The 19,586-nt window shown below is 38.4% G+C and overlaps 1 protein-coding gene across 1 annotated transcript; it reads right to left on the bottom strand.

The window, feature by feature from the left end:
• Positions 1-679: 679 nt before the first annotated feature.
• TARP (TCR gamma alternate reading frame protein) lies at positions 680-17,753 on the bottom strand. Its single transcript, XM_069769887.1, has 6 exons — positions 17,633-17,753; positions 17,189-17,513; positions 8,225-8,265; positions 4,102-4,395; positions 2,586-2,657; positions 680-1,824 (listed from the first exon to the last, which is right to left on the bottom strand). Exons 1-6 carry the CDS (start codon positions 17,673-17,675, stop codon positions 1,691-1,693), a joined length of 909 nt encoding a protein of 302 aa, XP_069625988.1. The 5' UTR covers positions 17,676-17,753; the 3' UTR covers positions 680-1,690.
• Between the last annotated feature and the right edge of the window lie 1,833 nt (positions 17,754-19,586).

Below are 19,586 nucleotides of genomic sequence, written 5' to 3'. Positions count from 1 at the left end.
ATTTGGGGAATCATTTTGGTGAAAGAGATCTGGGTTCATTAATGCAATCAAGCGTTTCTCTAGCAGGGATAAAGGTAGGGGAGACTAGGGCAGTAATATCAACGATGCTAGGGAAATCTACGGTAATGGCATTCCAGAAATACCTTTGTAGCTATTTTATTTCACTTTGATTGGAACCAAGCCTTAACAAATAATAGCATGGGATACCAGCTGTTTCTCAAAGAGAGTTTGACTGAAGACTAGACATCACATCTTTCTTTGCATTGAAGAGTGATGTGACACTGAAGGCAGTGATTAGTTGTGTTGGCTTCAATATGCAGATTGTGAAATAGCTTGTAAGATATGCTGTTAGTAAAATAGCTGTGGTCGTTAGAACTGAGCCTGACTTATGTTCTCCTTCCCTTGCGCTGGCATGAGCCCTAGAAGGCAGTCCTGTTGTAACAGCACTGCATTTACCCCTGGCTTGGCTTAGCTCTTCAACAAAAAGATGTAACAAGCTAGCTTTTATTGTTCTGTGTAAAAGTGTTCCTGTTTAATATGCTGAAAAGCAGAAAACTGATGGTTTTAAGGATCTTTGATTTCCTGAGGAATTTATACAAACATAGAAATGAATTCAGGTTTTCTAGCCATCTTGGTACATACTGTGGAAATGCTGGAGAACAAACACAGGCCTCACAAATGCCCCTGGAGGAAAGCTTTTATTGCCCTCTACATCATTACGGATACAGTGAGTGTAACTGCTGCAGGCACTTATCTCCAAACTTGGGTAGTGTTTTGCCCCAAACTGAGCAAATGCTTTACCCCAGTGTGACTACTTCCGATTTTTCCACAGAAATTTGAAAGGAACTGATTTGTGGAACTTGGAGATGAAGAATTCAAAGTCCAACATCTGAGAATTTTTCCTCTGTTGTGAAAACACTTTTTCTATCAAAGCTTCAGATTTAAGGTTTTGCTCAACTCAAAAAGGTATCTCTAAACAGGATGATGTTCATGATTATTACAATTGTTTTCTTTCTTTAAAAATCCAATGTGCAGATTTTCAGTCTGTGCCACAGTGTTGGTGTGGGGCCTGGTGGATTTCTTCCATTTCTGTACTTGTGCACCTTAGAATTGCTTTTATGCTTGTCTGACTTCTTAATTCAAAAATATTATGTTCACTTTTTAAAGTTGTGTTTAATTGACTCTTAAAGCACACATCACTTCAGAATATTTAAGTCCTGATTTAGTGGATACATGAGTTGCAATAAATCATTGAAAGTAAAAATGAACAAATGCCTGTGAATTTACAGCATAGGAATGCTCCTAATTAAGCCTTAAGTGCAATGATAAAATGCATCTGTGCTTTATATGTCAAAAGCCCAGTTACATCTCTAAACTTCTGCATGCGTAACTACTTTTAACATGAGTACCTTCCTCGTTTTGCAATATGGATTTTGGATTAAAATCCAAGGTATGTAACCTTACTCCTATTGCCCACTTCAGTTTAATACTCAGAAAAATTAGGAAAACCAGACAGTTATTAAAACACTAGCAATAAAGCAAAACAAGCCCTGTGCACTAATGCCAGAAAATTATTTTGGGATTTTTTTGTTGTTGTTCCATCTAAAACTGAGAGCAGGGGAGTCTATCTGGATAAGTACATAGCAAAGCAAATTGAAGACGATTTTGTAAGCCTTTCCTAAACCACCACTTATGCTTTCTTTCCTTCATGCTTGGTTGGAGCCCACCTTCTGTAGATGAAGAAGAGTACGATTAGATAGTATATGAAGCTCTTCAGAAGAAGGACAATGTACACTAAATATGCTGTCCTGTGCATTAAGTGATCTGTAACAAACATAAGACAGAAAAGTCTTGTTTAATGTCAATATTGTACAACCTCCTAAAAGATTGGTAGAACTGGGACTGTGTAGTCTGTTTACTGCTGCAATTACATTGATTCCAGTGGACAGTGTATAAACACATACAATGTCTGACTGTCCTTTGAGTGAGTTTCCGCTGCTAATAAATTCTATATCAAGCAGGTTTCTTAGCATTAGACTGCTTCTCAATGCCACTGGGTTATTATTCCCGGCAAAAGCAAGAACATAATTCTAGTGCTTGCAGCACTGATCACCAGTAGCATCATGTTTGCTTGAATCCTTTGGTGTTGGATTTTTTTAACGTAAGTGTTCATGATTCTTCCTAAATCCCCGTTCAAGCTGAAATAAAATTTCTTTGTCCAAAGTGCTGGGCAATTGCTAGGCTGATGGAGCATCAGCTGAAGCGTTGAGCATTTAACTACTTCAGGTACTCAAAAAAGTGGCACTCAGTGCAGGCTAATAATCTAATAGCCCGAACGGCATCTGTAGCATTGTAAGAAAGCTCCTAATAAAGCTACCTAATAAAGGTAGGAGAGCCCCTTCTTATAATCCACAACAGAAGTTAATTCAGAGTAGCACTGAAGCGTTTTTAAGTTACAGACCCCAGACTTAAAAGATTTCCTGTCCGCTATCTAGAAAGATGATTTTCATGATGTTCTGATGTAGCAATATCTAAGTCTTGCATGACATGCATCACTTTCCCACATTTTAATACTTTTTAATTACCTCTGTTAAAAACTGTGCTGTTCCCAGGATATGTGCTGCAGTCCTCTTCCTGAGAAGGCGGCTTGTTAAATTCTAATAGAAAGAGAGTTTAAATGCCCCAATTAGGTTTTTATTTAATTTTAACAAACAGAAATTGAGAAATAGGGAAAAAAAGAGGCAGTACATCAACGGTGAAATGGGAAGTTAATATTAAACAACAAAAAAAGATGTTCAAGATCTGTCTGCAGAGCAGATGTTCACCAGTAGGATTCATTTGCAGAGAGAATTTGAAGGGGGGAAATGCTTGTAGAGAAGTGACTGTGTATTTGTTGCTATAAGTGGGAGGTTTGCCTTTGCCCTTTCAGGAATGTGTCCATTAGGCTGTTCCTTGGCAGAGTCTCTTTTATTTGGAACTGCAGTCAATTTGACCCCTGATCTTGTCACTGAAGTAACTGCAGTCTGTTTGCCTTCACAAAGTACTGTTATTAGAAATGCAGAATAATTTACGTCAGAAGGGACCTCAATTAGTGTGTATACTTAATGGTTGCTCAACACTAAAGAATACTCTAGAGGAGAGTATGATCTAAGGTTCCCCTATTGGGAATTTGCTGTTTTGGTGGTGGTTGTCCTTTTAAAATAAACCCTTTTTGTGCTTGAAACAGCAAATTTGTGTTTGTTCTTGCTTACGGTGTTTGTATGCATTGATACGTGGTCTTAAAGACATCTGTATTACATTCCTAAATACATCCTCCACCTAAAACTTAAAGCATGTTTTTGTCAGAATGTATTTTGAAGGTTGAAATGTAATGGTTATTCATGGCCATGCTCTCACGCACCTTAATTTATAGTAAGTTGAACTGAGGTAGGTACTGAGCAAAGATTGATCTAAACTAATATAGGCAGCTTTTCTTAAAGATATTACCATGATTTAAACAATTTGGATTTATTATAGGTTACTTTTTTCTTTAAAATTGCATTGTCTTTCAGATTTTGCTTTGCGTAATCAATCTTTCCACAATTAAATGAGATATCTTATTTTCATACATGGTCATTACCTCACTTTTGCTGGACTATGAGTAAGTAATATATTTAAACTTTCCACTACATCCCCAGCAACCTTGTTTTTAACTCCTTAGTTTTTTATAGCTGTGACTAATGTCAGGAGGTGTCGGAGGGACTTACACCTGTAAGCCATGGGTAACAGAGAGGTAATATTGTTTTCAGAAACTTCTGTAGACTGGAAAGTAACCAGCACGGCTCAGTGCAGCCCTTTTGGAGCTATGCTAGTTTATACCTGATGAGGTTCAAGAACTGCTCTTTACCTGTTACAAAGGGGCATTCACTTGGGGAGCATAGCACAGGCTGGGCTGCTTTTTGTGGGGAAACTTTGGATGTGTATTTTAGCTGTTGTTGTGCCAAGGAGCACAGATGCTTTCAGGAACAGTAATAGAAAGCATTATTTCTATAATTTTATTGCAAAGAAAAAGTGAGGTCTGTAATAATACGTAGAATGAAATTTTTAACATGTAGTATGTACCTTGTGTTTGCAGTGAATGCTCATTGCTTTCATGCTCGTATTTGCAGTGATAGTTCTTGTCTTTGTTTGCTGCTGATACAGTTAACCAGGTGCTGATTGAGTATTCACCCTCTTCTGTGGCCTTCCAAAGGTCTCCTTGTACTACGTTGTCTGTTACCTCCTTATGTGCTTCATCGGTCCATGTCACCCGAATAACTTCTGGGTAGAATTTCTCAATAAGGCAAACATATGTTGTCTCATTTTCATGTTTTTTCTGCAGGATTTCAGAGTGTGCCGGTTGAGAACTTGCTTTGCCTGGATTGATTATTGGAAGAAAAAAATTAACAAAACAGAGGGTTGGAAGATCAATAGTGTACAGTAAATAAATATGCAGCCATAAAATATAAATTCTGAAGAGCAACAACCTAAATGTCTTATTAACAAATGTTTTAGCTCTCTAATTTGTTGTGAAATACTTAGGATGGGAATAGAAATGTCTCATGTATAAAAGGAATTTTAGGTAACAGGATGGATGAATTACAGCTGCTTCCATCCTTGAAGTAAAAATAAGTTTTTGGCGAGCTGGACAAACTTGGCATTCAAACACACTTTATGTTAAATATTATTTAAAGGGACCCAAATGTCAAGTTTTAATTTTCAGTCAAAACCAATTACAATACTATTTAGAATAATTTGGAATAGAAAATATGACTTTTAACCTTATTTTTAAATGTGTTCTTTTATGGCGAACTAAAATGAATAGAGATTTTATGGGTATGGTACAGAAAACCAGGCTCAAGATCAGAAGACAAGACTCAATTCAAATATTCTAAACTCATTTTTGTTTAGATAATATAGAGTCTTCCAGAGTCTGGAGAATGTTTGATGTAAGCTTTGATACTATGCCATGTGCATGGAGAAACATTATTTAAGTCCTAAATTGTTTAGTGAACACTAACATCTAGACTGCTTTGTTCATGCTTCTTGTCAAGCAACACATCTGATAGAGAAAGACTAGAGTAGACTAGGTCTACTCTTTAATACTCTAATACTAGAGTAGATTAAAAAGTATCTCACAAAAGATTTCTTGAGTATTTTATTAGAAAAATAAATTTAAGTCTGGTTATTTAAAACCTTAGAAACCTACTCAAAACTGTTTGAAAAATTATTTTTGAGAAATATTAAGAAACTGAAATATTGGTGAAGATATTAGTAATCTCCCTTGAAACTGAGTTAGAAAACTTCAGGCGACTACGTGAAAGCCTATATCCCATGGCCTTCTGAGCAGTACTGCTGTCAGAAAGTGTATTTGTCTGCACAAGTCTTTGACAATTATTAAATAAGAGTAATAGTTCCTGAAAAAGCTTTGTTCATTTATTTTATAAGAGGAAGTTAATACTGCTTTATAATGTTTATGGAAAAACAACTACATGAAAAGTTTGTCTACAGAATGTTAAAGGTAGACCACCTTTCAAAGCTTTGCAGTTTTATGTCCCCAGTATAAGTCCCCATTGCTAATTAATGAACATCTGGTATATCTAATTAATTTTTTTTTAAAACTGATATTAATTTTGTGATTTTTGGGGGGGTAAAAAAAGGCAACAGAAATTTATTGTTGCCATTTTTTTGAAGACCTGCTGTGTATTTGCCAGGTGATGATCTTGATAAAGACAGGAAAACGGAATCACAAAATGCTCTGGACCCCAAAGTCTGGCAATGTGGTTCCTTCAATACTAGATTTGTTTAAATGTTTGAATTAACACATCTGAAAAGAAAAAAAAAAAACTAAACTAAAGCAGAAGAACATGCTATATCTAGATAATGTTTCTATATCCAAATAGCATATCTATCCATGCTACAGTTGTTGTAGGTGATGTGCTTTGTGAAACATGCTCACTATGAACATATGTGAATATATTTTAAATGAAAGGTGAGCTGTTTCCACAAGCTAACTGTAGGTAATCTCCATTTTGTTTGCCTCTCTGGATTAAACCTTATGTTACTAGGAGGAGTCCAAATCATCCAGATTTTGTCCACAGAGAGAAGACATTTTGGTATTATAAAAGTGGATAGTAAACCTAAAAGTCTGTTTTAATTAAACTTGAACGTCTGCAGTGCATGCATAGGCAGTGCTCATGGGCAGTTGTTTTTGTCTGTGCTTAACTGGAAGCGAAGACTAGATACAGTTTTCAGAAGAAGGTATGTAGAAGGTACTGCCTAAGATTTTTTTTTAAGGCAGCAGAGACATTTTGGGTGTCCATCTCCTTACACCACTCTTTTTCTTTAGATTCCTATGTAAATTTCTGCCACTGAATTTGAGCAGCTAGATGCACAGGGTTTAAAGTGTGGTCTGGCTGAGTGGTGCAGTTTTCATGCATTGTGAGAGAACACATTATTATAAACATGTATTTTTGCCAAAAAGCTTCCACCTTTCTTTAAATGATCTGGCTGTTCTAGAGCAATCTTCTACATTGCATCCCCCCTAAAACAACTTAGTGATTCTCTGAAGTATTTCATACTCAGTGTTTAAAAACAAAGGTGACCAAAGCATAAGGCTGTCTATCTTCAAAAAGATAAGCCTTATGTTATCAATTTCCTTCATTTTGGAGATTTGTCATTGAAATGAAGCTGTGGACTGAGTTCTGTTGTACCAGAAATAAAATTGCTAACAATTTTATGGTTCTCTAACATTCATTTAGTGGTTAATTTTATCTTCGTTATGCATCAGTCCTCCCAGGGATGCAAGATTAAACTAATTTCTAAAATCATTTATTTGTTCCAGAGTTGTATATGTTCAGAAGACCATGATGTAGCTCCTGTCCCAGTGACATTGCACTCTGCAAAGCCTCATGACTATTTTAGGTGTTTCTTTTAGGTTTTCAAAGCTTAGTAAGTTACCCTGACTAATTTCAGTAGGCTAAAATTTACTTGTCTGGTTTGATGTTATTCTCTTGGATTATCAAATCTAAATAGACAGGCAGAGAGAGATGCTTCTAGTTGGTAGTTCATCCTGCCCGTTTTAGGGACTTCTATTAAGATAGAATAATTTCCACCTCTGGAATTGCCAGTGTCTTTCCATTTACCATAAAAAGACCCTAGGTGCTTAGCTTAAATGAAACTCTTAAATCATATCACAATACTGAGGAAACATATTGCTTGAATACTGTGTGCATGCATAGGGGAGTCTCATGTACACACATAGGTAAATGGATGACAGTGGAGAACTGAACAAATTAAGTTTTGCATATATACATGTATATATATGTTTGTGTGGGGAAAAAAATATATATGTATCTCCATAAGCTGTTGGTATGTTTATGGAAAAAAGGATGAAAACTTGTATAATTGGCTGTAGATTTTGATGTATTTTCAGGCTGATCTGTAAAGTCATTGAAGTCAACAAGACAGTTTACACTGGCTTTTCTGGGCAAATGATCTGATCCTTTCTGAAGGATTTTAAAGTCATGAACTTCCATTCTGCTGCCTTTTTTGGTTTAGTTGAAGTTTCAAAAATGTTGCTGTTTACTTTGTTAAACAGTTTTCTAAGGCAGGTTTTAAAAGGTACACAGGTCTTACTTTTTAAAATAATATATAAGCAAGTTCAGGTATTTCTTAAGCTAAAATCTGTCTTTTCTTTCTTGTAATAATGCAGTGAGCTTGAAAAATATTGTGCAAATACAATTCTGGAGTTAGGCTTGTAATCAATGAGCTATTAATGAATTTGGGTTCAAAATACATGTTTTTATAGATTAGCTGTCAACAGTTTTCATAATGAAACTCCTCTACAGTTTCTTTGTATGTATCTATAAATAAGATCTATAAATAAAGTCAATGTGTTCTTAAGCTGAAATTTTAATTCTCATTACTTGGATGATCCCACAAAATGCAGTAATTTTGTCTGATACTCAAAGCTCCTCAGTTCCCCTTCAAGCCAGTGGGAGCTGAGAGCACCCAGCACACTCGGCTCATAAACAGCGTTCTTGTCCTGCTTGCCAGTGACTTCAGGTATTATCATTGATAATAACATAGTATAGTCCTGAACTAATGTGAGCTTCCCCAGATACCTTAAAGAGCTGGCAACCTTCACTTCAAAGCTTTCCCATTACAAAACTTAAAAAAAAAAAAAGTATTTGAAAACACTTACTGGAGACGATGAGTTTTGTGCCAGAACCAAATACCTTTTCGAACACACAGTGGTATATTCCACTACAGAAACTTCTTGGGACCTTTTGGCCGGACAAGGACCAGTTTTTAAAACCATCATATGAACAAGAGTCTGTTCATCTGGCTACATGAATGTAGAAAATTTTAATTCAATCTCAACTAATGCTGCTATTCCCAAGCCTTTAGTCTTTAGTGATGCTCACTTTAAATTCAGTTTCAAGTGCCATCACTTGTTTAAAAAAATATCAAAACAAACCAAAACTGTTGTTGTCCGGGGCATTGATTAAGCTACCATATTTCCTCTAGATTTTTTTCTAGAAAAATTATTTTTTTTTTCTGCGATGGTGAGTGTTTTTGACCAAACGATTTAAAAATACACTCATGCTAGACCACTGTTTAACTGAATTAATGAAAGGCAGTCCTGAACAGCCACAGCTCCTCTCAAGCCTAGTGGAGGGGCATTTACTCATTTTGGGCCTAATCCTCTGCATGTTGAGGTTACTGTAATCTGCTTAAATGGGTGCAGGATCGGGACTGTTCACTCTCAAATCCTGCGTACTTGCCCATGCAGTACTGTTGCAGGCAGTCATTACCAGAAGGAAACATCACACGTGCATTTATGTATGTGGTAGAGAAGTATCAACTTCCATCATTCCCATGCCTGTCCTTCCCCAGGGCCTTCTGGCTTCTCCCCAGGGAAAACCATGTGCACCTCAGGTGAAATCCTGCTGACAATGAAACCAATGGCAACATTTCTGAAGGCCTGGGATTTCCCCCCACATTTTAATCTCTTGATTATTTATTGACTGCCTGCAGCTAACCAGTGCTACAGTGCATCCAAGAGAGCTTGTTTCCCCTTGGCTAGAACAAATTGGCTTTGTTAGGGCAAATCCATGGGGAAAGACCTTCCCCTTGACCAGAGAGATGCAGAGCTTCAGCCACGGTTTAGGGGATCTGTTGGCACTCACAATGTTTTCCTGTATAGCACCTCAATTCCCCCTGCTCTGAGGCCAAGGGGCGATCTACAGCTGCATTTCTGGATTACCCCGATTCTGCTGCTCTGGGCAGTAAGCTTTGCACAAGGGAATGACCTGATGTAGCCCTAAGTATCCAAAAGAAGTTATATTTCAGCAATTTATGGCTTATGTTAAGTCCTATAGTTTACCCTGACCTCTCTTATACAAGCATTTGGGTGGTAAAGAAATTAATTCTGCTACTGCAAAGTCCACATCACTTTTCTGTATTATACTTTTAAATCTGCATTTTAATCTATTATAAATATTTTAAAATAGCGTATCACATTCCCTTTCCTCTAGATTTTGGATTATCAGAATAAGGCATATTTTCTTAGATACTAAAAATCTTACCAGAAACAATAAGCTTTGTGCCAGTTCTGAAGACTGTAATATTCACTGGATACAAGTGTTTTGCAAAAACCCACCTAGTCTTAATGTTTTTAAAACCTCATTTTGTGTCCCAGCCTAACCTAGTTTTCCTATTAGAAATGCACCAGTTTCTTTTGACACTCTGATTTCTATAGTTAACTTTCCTTACAAAATGGTGTAGGGATGAACCCATGTTTCCTCATACAACAGTTTTCACTTACATTAGTCTTTCAGGTTTAAATAAATAAGCTTGCATGTACACAAAAACTAAGGATTTGGAATACTGACAAAATGGACGATGGAGCCCTAATTTAACAGTGGGCATTCAAAATCACAGAAGTATTTAAGCAGATCCTGCACACCTGAGATTAGTAATTTTCTAGACTGAGACTACTTAGCATCCTCTGGGGTTTCTATGGAAAACATGAGGAACAGTAAAGGTTAGCACCTTGACAACATGGAAAATCATGCATTTATATATATATCTGCATGTACATCTGTGTACAAATATATATCCTACAACAAGAACCTAGCACTGCATGCTGTCACCAGTTCAAGCTGATCTTTTTGGGCCATGGCTTTAAGATAACAGAGACCATTATGAACAGGGGAATGTTCACACTGAAACCTGTTTGTGAACATTGCCTTAAAAGAATTGGATACTGAACTCATCTTCATGCCCATGAAATCCTTGAAATTTTATAGCTGTTCGGAAATGTTCCTATTAATGTTAGTCATGGTAACAGGCTTTCACTCTGCAGATTTCTTTTGAGTGGCCACATCTTCCCTTATTTATGTCTTGCAGGTCCATCCTTCTGTCCTAACACTCATTTGGACTTTCAAGTCTACTAGGTTTTGATTCAGGGGTTCATGTTTTCCCTGTTAAAAAAAAGTACTAATGCAAACTAATGCATACATTAATCTTCACCATTTTGATTTAAAAGGGTAGAAAGTCAGTTTAATCCAATTTCAGGTAATGTGTAAATAAATTTAAGTATAATCTATCTTTAGGCAATGTATATTTTATAACATAGAATTACAAAAATTTGTAGCTTTTTGAACTCTGAACTTCAATGCATTTGATGAAAACAAGGTAGATACTTCAGTAATATTTAGGAGATAGCATTTAAAGAAATCAAATATTGCTGCCACAATTTCTGTTATGAAATTATTTCCTAGAAGTGTTAGTAGATTGTTCTTTTTGTCACTTCAAAATCAGTTAGCAATATGCCTGTCAGTTGCCAGGGAGACCCAGCTGCAGCTGTAGCACAAGAGATAGCAGAGACAAACCAGCCCCATGCTGGCTGAGCAAGCCACTCTTGCTTCTGTGCTGAAGGAAAAAAAACAGGATTTGGAGAGGCTGGTTCAGTCTTCAGGTCAGTCTTGACTTCCCTGTTGCAACCTTGTGAGTGCCTAAATTCCTTGGAAAGATACTTACAGAAGAATCCTGTATTGCCAGTTTATGTTGGATTAATATTCCTGTTCTGCTGTAAGGTTCTAAAAACTCATCTGTTCCACCAAATGCAAATGCCAAACGAGTCTCTCAAATCCCAGCCCTTCTGTTAACCTGTGTTATTTTAAGTCTCAAGCAACTTCCTTTTGGTCAGAACTAATTAAAAGAGACCAAAAAGAACAAAATCAAGTTCATTACAAGTTGATGGGAGTTTGGCTCTTTATATTATTTTACTCTTTCACTATAGATCTGGGAAAAGATTCTGTTCAAACTCAAACCCCGATGATTCAACTGAATTAAGGTTACTTATCCTAAGTCCTGGTTTTCTCCATTCCTTCCCACGAGGAGTAACTTACTGAGCTAATGTTGGATAGTCACCTCTGAAAAGACAAGCTGTGATGAAATGCCTGATCTTCAGTGTGAGGTAACAACAGGCCTTTTACTCTATTAATCAGTCAGAAGCCTTGGCCTCATAAAGACAAAATCCTACAGAATTAGAGTGATGCTTGAAAATAATTTATTTTACACTGTAGATACTAAAAGCATGGCAACTACCTGATTAACAAGGTAAGGATTTTCAGTAAAAACAAAATGCTTATCCTGACACAGCTATTTCTATTGAATTATAGTTATGATTTACTTAATCTTTCTGACATAAATAATTAAAAACAATCTTTGCTTGATATGCTAATGTAAATTTATGTATTTAACCAGGATTAAAACGTTTGGTAGCAATAGTTACTCTGCCTTCTGTTTGTGTAGTTGTTTACTCCAGGATTATGGCATTTAAAGCACAGTTAATGGGAAAAAGAAGATTTTTGCCCTCCACTTTCCACTAAAATAAATATCTCTGCAGGAAAGGCAAAAAAATGGATCACTTGTTCATCTGCATGTTATTGAGCAATAAGAACATTTGGTGGTATTTCTACCACCAAAGTGCTGTATATATGGCAAAAATGATTATGGACAAGTTATTTCACTTTTGTTAGCCTAATTAAAAAAGGATTTTGGCAATGGCCATTGCCTATTGCTCTTTGTATCTGTATTGGGAAGAGGTTTTCATTTTTTATGCTTAAGTCACAGCTGCTTGATTCCCTTCTTATTCCTTCAGTACAGCTGGAGGAAAGAATGAGGACTCTGGAAACTACTACAGGTCATTTTCCTCCACGTTTCCAAGGATGAGTATGATCAAAAGTGGCTCAAATTAGCTCCTTTTCAGAAATGTTTATGATCCTAAACCACTGCGTTACAAATACAACAAGGCTTATTTTAGGAATAACAAGCTGGGGAGTGGAATCCTGCGCAAGGATGGTGCCGACTGAGGCTCTAAGCAGGCTGAGTGCCCTCTGGGACACTATAACACTCATCTATATGACCACACCAAGCTCCTATAGCTTATTGTATGGAAAATAGCATGTAACTTACCTGACACAGTGAGTTTTGTACTGGAGCCAAACACCTTGGTGTAATATCCCATCACAGTGAATAAAGTCTTTGTGATAACAATGCAGCTCTGATATCTTTATACGGGTAAATAGTATTCTTTAAAGAAAATCAGATTTGCTGTATAATCAATTTTTAGCCCCTAGAAAAGTAAAAATGGAGCAGTCGCCTAAACTAAACTAAAAAAAAAAAAAAAAGTTATGGAGGTTTTTGAGGGCATGTATGTTGTTAAATGGACAGGATTCATCTCAATTAATTTTAGTCTTCTGAAAGTTTAGATGGATGGTGCAGATTGAGCACCTTGGCTCCGTCTCTGCTTTCTGGAGAGAAGCAGCACCAACAGAGGCTCTATTTGATCAGATAGTGGCCAAGTAATTTGCTCCTTATACATCCCCATAAAATCAGACCTAGAATTGGTGAACATTATGCTGATATCAGAGCACCACAAGACCCCTGACCAATATATTTGTTGTCAGTAACATGAAGCAAAACTGTGCATGGATTGGCATTGAACCTCTCACTAACCAGATATACAACATTTTCCAATGGTCAAAATTACGCAAACTGTTTTCATCTCAGGTGCTTAGCTGAGCCGAATCACAGGCAAGTATTAAAGCACCTGAAGTTTACCTGAAGCAAAATAACTTTGATAAGTATGTCAAAACATTTTGAGTTTGCATTCTTCCTTAATAATAGTAATAACTGATAATAAGCAGTTTCTGCAAAAGCTAGGAAGAGAGAGCAGCCTTTCAACTATGCATATCTTCAGACAGTTCTGGGCATATCTCAGATAACTCCTTTAATTTGGTATAGTCAGACATAGCCCTAAAGGAAAATGTTTGCTTTTCAAAGAATTTGAGTAACCCAAAGTTTTGACACTTTTCTGTCAGAATGAATTAGAAATATCACAAAGGTTGAATATGCATATTTAAAGACAAGAAGAACATTTTTTAGTTCTCTGAATGCTATCTTTGCCATATTTAAATTCATCTTTAAGAAGAAAATAATAATGGGGTTAGTTATACATCTGTGCTGCAATAGCTGTTGTGTTTCCCCCATTTCATATATAAATACAAAACAATTACGTTGTGTTCTGCCTATGGAAATGCTGTTTGAGGAAAATCCTGCAAAGCATTCAGTAGAGTTAAAACTAGCAGGAGCTAAAATAGCAGAGCACTTCACACAGCCAGTATCTAACTGTACTGAAAAGCATTTTAGAAGTAATTAAGTTTTACATTTTGTACTTACTTGAAACAATAAGCTTAGTTCCAGTTCCAAATATTTTGACATCAGCATCCCACAGTCTGATCATGCTTAGCAATATCTCCTGCACTGCACTTTTCTTGCATGGGCTACAGAAAAAGTCTATCTGATTTAGAGGCTGGTGATAAATCTGGCCCAGTGCAATAGCTGAATTTTTACCATTGACTAGAGTGCCATTTTAGAAACACTTCAATTTTTGTAGTGAGGAAAATGTTCAGGTTTTTAAACCCAGCATTTTCTGAGAAGAAAGCAGTGCTGTGCTTATTTCATAACTATGTTCTAATCCTTTTAGCTCTGGGATTTCGCTAATAAAAATCTGTTGCCTCTGGTCTGATTGATAGGTTTTCTCTGAAGTAACCTCTTTCTGCTGTTTTAAGAAGAAATGTGGTTACATTGTGATTCCCAAGGAAATTGAGAAAGTTTACTAGCTATTTGTTGATTTAAATATACAGATAAATAATTTTTTTTCCCTGTGTCCTAACTTGCAAATTACTTATTGTGTGAAAGTCCCTTAACTAAAGTTTCATCAAACTCATATTTTGAAGCCTGTATTTTAAATGCAAAGTCCATATTCTAAACAAAACTTGCTGACGCCTGTAACTAAATTCATGCCTTTGGTAAGTGGTTACTCTGTTGTCTTTTTGGCAAAAGTAGCTGCCTTTACACAGACACAGTTTAATTGCAAATTGCACCAGAGAACATTTTTGGTCAGAGGCATGGATAACATTTTAAATTTCTCCATATCTCTCCTTTGCTTTTTATGATTTGACTTTATAGTCCCCCTGATAGTATCATATATTTTCTGAGCAACATGCATTGCTATAGGCTTTATACTGAAAACAGCATTCATCTTATTGATTGCATAGCTTCACCACAATTAAGATTAATACAAATGCAGAAGTAAACCAGTTACTTTCAGTAGGGCCAGGAACTAGAAATTTATTACATTCCAGGCAATTTTCCTTCCCAATCAACTTAGACTCAACCACCTCTATCAGTAAGAGACTTTTTGCATTTCTCACTTGCTGTTCTGAGAGTAAACTATCAAGCACTTCACTTTTCTTTCCCAGAACAGTATCGAATCCATGCCAATATTTAAATTTTTACCTCTCCTCATTTTTCCATTAATTGTTCTAAAGGTGATCTTTCTATTCATGAGATTGATATATTTATTGCCCATCAACCCACCCAACTGGGTGGGAATGCACAGTTCACAGACAAAATGTGATTTGTCAGGCAGAAATTAATTTTCCTACAGTTTTTCATTCTTAATTATCTGAGAACCTGAATGACTCCTCTGTGAAAATCAGATCAATAATAATGGTACTTACTGGAGATGATTAGCTTGGTTCCCGTGCCAAAGTATTTGATCCAGGTGTTCCACACTATGTTCTGACTTTGCAATAAGCTAACATGCTCTCTTGCTATGCCATTGCTGAAGAAAATCCCGTTTTTTTCCCAATCAATCAGCCCCGGCAGACTGAGTGAAGGCCTGGCCCTGGGCTGCTGGGAGGACATCAGGAATTTCAGACTTGCTTCTGGTTGTGCAGCTGATATCTAATGCCCTTTGGAGCAAATCTCTTTCCTAAAGTGTTGCAAAACCCCTCCGATTAATGCATAAGAATTAGGTGAAGGTCTCTCTTCAATTTTAGACACACAAATAGGTGCACAGGGCTGTGCATGTTAAGAAACACATAATTTCAGGTGATAATCCTGCTCTTTCCCAAAGGGGTACACCCCCTCTCACCTGCAATTAAGTGACTTCAAGTACTACTAGCATGGAGTTAATTTTTAGTTGTCTTCATACAATTCAGCAGAGGGAAAGGAGGGAGAGCCAGCACCATATGCATCGCGAAGGTGTCCGTGTGCTGCCTGTTGCATTTTCTGTCCCTGGTACGTGGTTATTGTCTGCCCATCCTCTGGAATCACTCCTGGCTCTGCAGCAGCAGCTTACCGGCAGCTTTCCATCTGTTAGCTGGTGGGAGAAGGAGGCTTTTCCTTTGTGCATGGGTTTCTTGTAAAACAGCCCAAGATAACGTATCATTAAGAAATTACCGTTTGTGGCTAGAGGGAGGAACTAGACTGAGGGTGAAGGTCTTTCAGCTGAAGTAGGTGTAACAAAAGCAACCGTCTGCTTTGAAGGCTCCTGGGCAGGAACATCGTAATCGCAACCACAAAGCAACGGCAGGAGCGATGTAGTCAGAGAACGGTGCCGACCGGTGCTTTTCCTGCTGTGTCCTCAGACACACAACGAAGGAGGCCACCACCATCTCACCTGCAGTTGCTGGGACTATTGGATTACAGTCATGACAGTGAGTAGCTGGGAGGTCTCATTAGAAGAAACAAAGTGAAGCACTGCATATTGCAGACAGCTTGTCTAACTCCCCTGTATGATCTGGGCTTGCAAGTAGGAGGAGGACAAAACTGACCTGTAGCCACTTGGAGACCTAATACACATTCTAAATTGTTGTGTCACTTTTTCATCCCATCAGACTAATATTCTTTAATGAGTTACACTTCAGTGAGCCAAGTGATGACAGTATCAGGGTACCACAGTGAAGGAAAATTTAAGGAGAGGCTTGACGGTAGAGAAAAACCTCTGTGAATGAATTTCTCAGGCTATGAGGGTCAGCATGCACCTTGAGGCAACAGCTAGGAGGGATGCATTGCTCAAATAAGGAAAGCTGGTCTTAAATATAGAAAGCTCTTTTGTTTGGTACTGGCTTTGGTAACTCCGTCTTCAACTTCTTGGGTAATTCGGATACGTCACTACTGCGATGAACAGTAGTGAAACACAGACATTGATAGGCAAGAGGGAGGGGTGAAGGGGCTGATACAGCTCAAAAAAAAAGAACAAAAATTCCCACCTCCAGATCTCAGGAGGAATAAATAGAAAATCTTCCTCCTCCAACAGCTACTAACTTTTAAGTGAAAATAACACTCCTTTTTCTTTGCTTAAAATTTTACAAACCTTCAGGCTAAAGTTCTCTATTTCAGTTTTCTTTGTCAGGCCAAAGTCTTTGAAGAGCTCCAGTACAACGTGCTGACCTATTTCCAGGAACAACAGTACGGACAAGTGTCACTTTCAGTTAAATAAATCCTTGCAACCAGTTCACGTACATGCTTGAGCAAAAAGGAGGAGAAGGTGGAATGCAGAGGATGTGTTAGCTATTGGGCTTTCACCATTGCCTTTGCACTTTGCACTTGCTCAGTTGAAATCTCTAGCTTTTGGCAGCTGATGCTTCCAAGGCATCAGTCAGCACCAAGCATGTCCTGCTTCTCCAGAGCCTGCACCTGAGGCCAGGGATCTCACCCAAACCAAGGCAAGTGAGTTGGGATCTTTCAAGTTGTTTGTGGTTGAGACGCTGAGGGAGTATTTGTCTAGGTGAGCCTTGAGTTTCTACCACGGTGACTGCGCCAGTAGGCGCAGTAGTAGGTAGCAGTGTCGTCTGGAATTATGTCGTTTATTGTAAGAACGCACAGTTTCTGGTGAGAAACCTTTTCAACAAGGTACCTGTGTGCTTGGAAACCCTCTTCTACTACTTTTTCCTTTGAAAAATACAGAATCCTCTGTGGAGATTTATTCGCCTTCTGTTGATACCAGTGTATGATGGTGGTATCAAAAGCTTCAGAGACATCTTTAAAGTTACATTGCAGACGTACACTTCCTTTAGACTTGCTGATGAACGTAGGGCTCTGCATGGGAATTTCTTGTGCAAATCCACCTAGGAAAGAGGAAAGGAGAAATGATGTTATTAGCTGGAATTTGGAGATTTGAGAAGGTGCCTGTTAGCACAGCCATGGGTGCCTGTGAGCAGAGGTAAGAAAATAAGTAAGGACTTACAAGACGAAGCGGCTGTGGCCACGAGTGCTGCCAGCAGCAGCATGTTTGCTTGTCATGCTCTGCTGCCGTTGAGACTGAGATGAGAAGGAAATCAGCCCCGGTGCAGAGTGAGCAATGCCATGTGGGAGGAGGAGGGGACTCCCTTGGGTAGGAGCTGGTGACACTGTGTGTCAAGCCAGAGGAATGTGTCAGGGAAGGGAAGGGAAGGGAAGGGAAGGGAAGGGAAGGGAAGGGAAGGGACTCTCCCCTGCATGGGGCATTGCTCTGTGGACAGACCATGGGCAGCTGTTGTGAAGCTCGGGAAGTGCTGGTCCCCTGTGAGACATCCGGAGTGTGCTAGAGGTGGTGAAACCACTGAAGATGGGTCTCTTAATGGTCCACATCAATTTTACTATCATAAAATGGGCACAGTGATGCCACATGCTCCAACGAAGGTGAGGTCTGCTTCAGGAAGCTTTCTGACACCACGACAGGACTACAAGGGAATGGTCCCTGAGAAAAACATCAACGCTGACTGCAGCAGTGCAAGTGCAGTGGTGGTGGATTCTGGAAGCCGCTGCACACGGAAGGCAGAAACCAACACAAAGTAAGGATGATTCACTGAACTAAGAGGAAACTCTTTGGAAAACTGCCATGAGATCCTATGAATAAAGACAGTATGTGACAGTACCAACTTCTGGCTGAGAGTCGTGCATCACACCACTGAATAGCCCTGAAGATACCAACAGGATTCAGTGAAATCAGTGAGAACTTGCCTGCTTAAACTTCACTTTGTGTTTAAGACTTTCAAAGTCTGAGGTTGCTGGTGTTTAGTGTTTATTTGCACCTAGCCTGATCTTCTTTCCCGTAGCTCATTCTGTGTGATGGTCCAGCATTTCAGGTATCCAATTACACCCCTCAGCAGGAAAAGAAAAGCTGATGAGTAGGCACATACTGGGCTAAAGGCACAAGCAAAAATTATTCCTCTCAGGTTCCTCTGTGAAATGCTTGCTGTGCCCAGGGCCTTATACTAACTAACTGCAAATTTGAAATAAGTCCATCAAACTTGACAGTTTCAGCAAACCTCTTTCCTTCCAAAAAACCCCCTGTTTATCCTATTTGCCTTAACATGAAATGAAAGAAGAGGATGGTTATAAGCAACACATCATCAGCTGTGGTAGATAAGAGACCATAAATCTTTGATTTAAATTGGTCCGTGTGCATTTTTGCAGTATCCACATTAGGTAAACAATATTTCCAGGGACTTACAGTTGCTTACACGTAGATCAGGAAGACTACAGTGGGGAAATTTTTCTTAGAAGTGCTAGGCAGTGGTAGGCATATCATTCCCATCACCAAGGTACTTTGCTGTCTTTCTTTTACTGCCTTCCCTTTCCTATGGGACAACAGTGGTTGGACTAGAAAATCAAAGCAATGTTTGCTGCCCTCAAAGGCTGCCGGAGTTCTGCCATGACTGTGTAAACAGCACCAAAGGAGCAGGTGAGTTTGCGGTATTTATATGCTGTCTTAAGGCAGTGAAGACTTCCTTTGCTGTTAAAATGGTAGGCGTGTGTTTGAAGACCCACTTGCTAATTATGACCCAGACTTTGAAAAGGACACTTGTGCAGTGTTAGCTGCTCTTTTTGGGTAGCAGAAAAAGGTCTGACCTTTCAGCAGCTCATATCAGATGGAGTGAGACGACCCAGGGAGTGGCAGAGTTACAACCCTGTGGTTCAGATGTTGAGGGAGATTTTTTTTTTTTTTTTGCCTTGATAATCTTTGAGTTTCTGTCACTGTGAGGGCCCCAGTAGGCACAGTAGTAAGTAGCAGCGTCGTCTGGAATGACATCTTTTATTGTAAGAGCACACCGGTTCTGACCAGGAACTTTTTCAACTATGTACCTGTGTGCTTGAAAGCCCCCTTCAACTGAAGTTTCCCCTCCTATAAACAACAGGATTCTCTCTGGAGCTTTACC

The sequence above is a fragment of the Haliaeetus albicilla genome, chromosome 2 (genome assembly GCF_947461875.1).
Source record: "Haliaeetus albicilla chromosome 2, bHalAlb1.1, whole genome shotgun sequence".
NCBI classification, from domain to species: domain Eukaryota; kingdom Metazoa; phylum Chordata; class Aves; order Accipitriformes; family Accipitridae; genus Haliaeetus; species Haliaeetus albicilla.
Note: the sequence above shows the minus strand (reverse complement) of the source record. Positions and strands in the feature narration are given on the sequence as shown.

Bases quoted from the DNA above. Each gene is read 5' to 3' on its own strand.
- TARP (XM_069769887.1), bottom strand. From the start codon at position 17,675: ATGCTGCTGCTGGCAGCACTCGTGGCCACAGCCGCTTCGTCTT. The intron at 8,266-17,188 runs AAACTCAAGGCT...CCACTGTGTGTT, and splicing joins TGGCGCAGTCACCGTGGTAG to CGAAAAGGTATTTGGTTCTG. The intron at 4,396-8,224 runs GTAAGTGTTTTC...TAATCAATCCAG, and splicing joins CACAAAACTCATCGTCTCCA to GCAAAGCAAGTTCTCAACCG.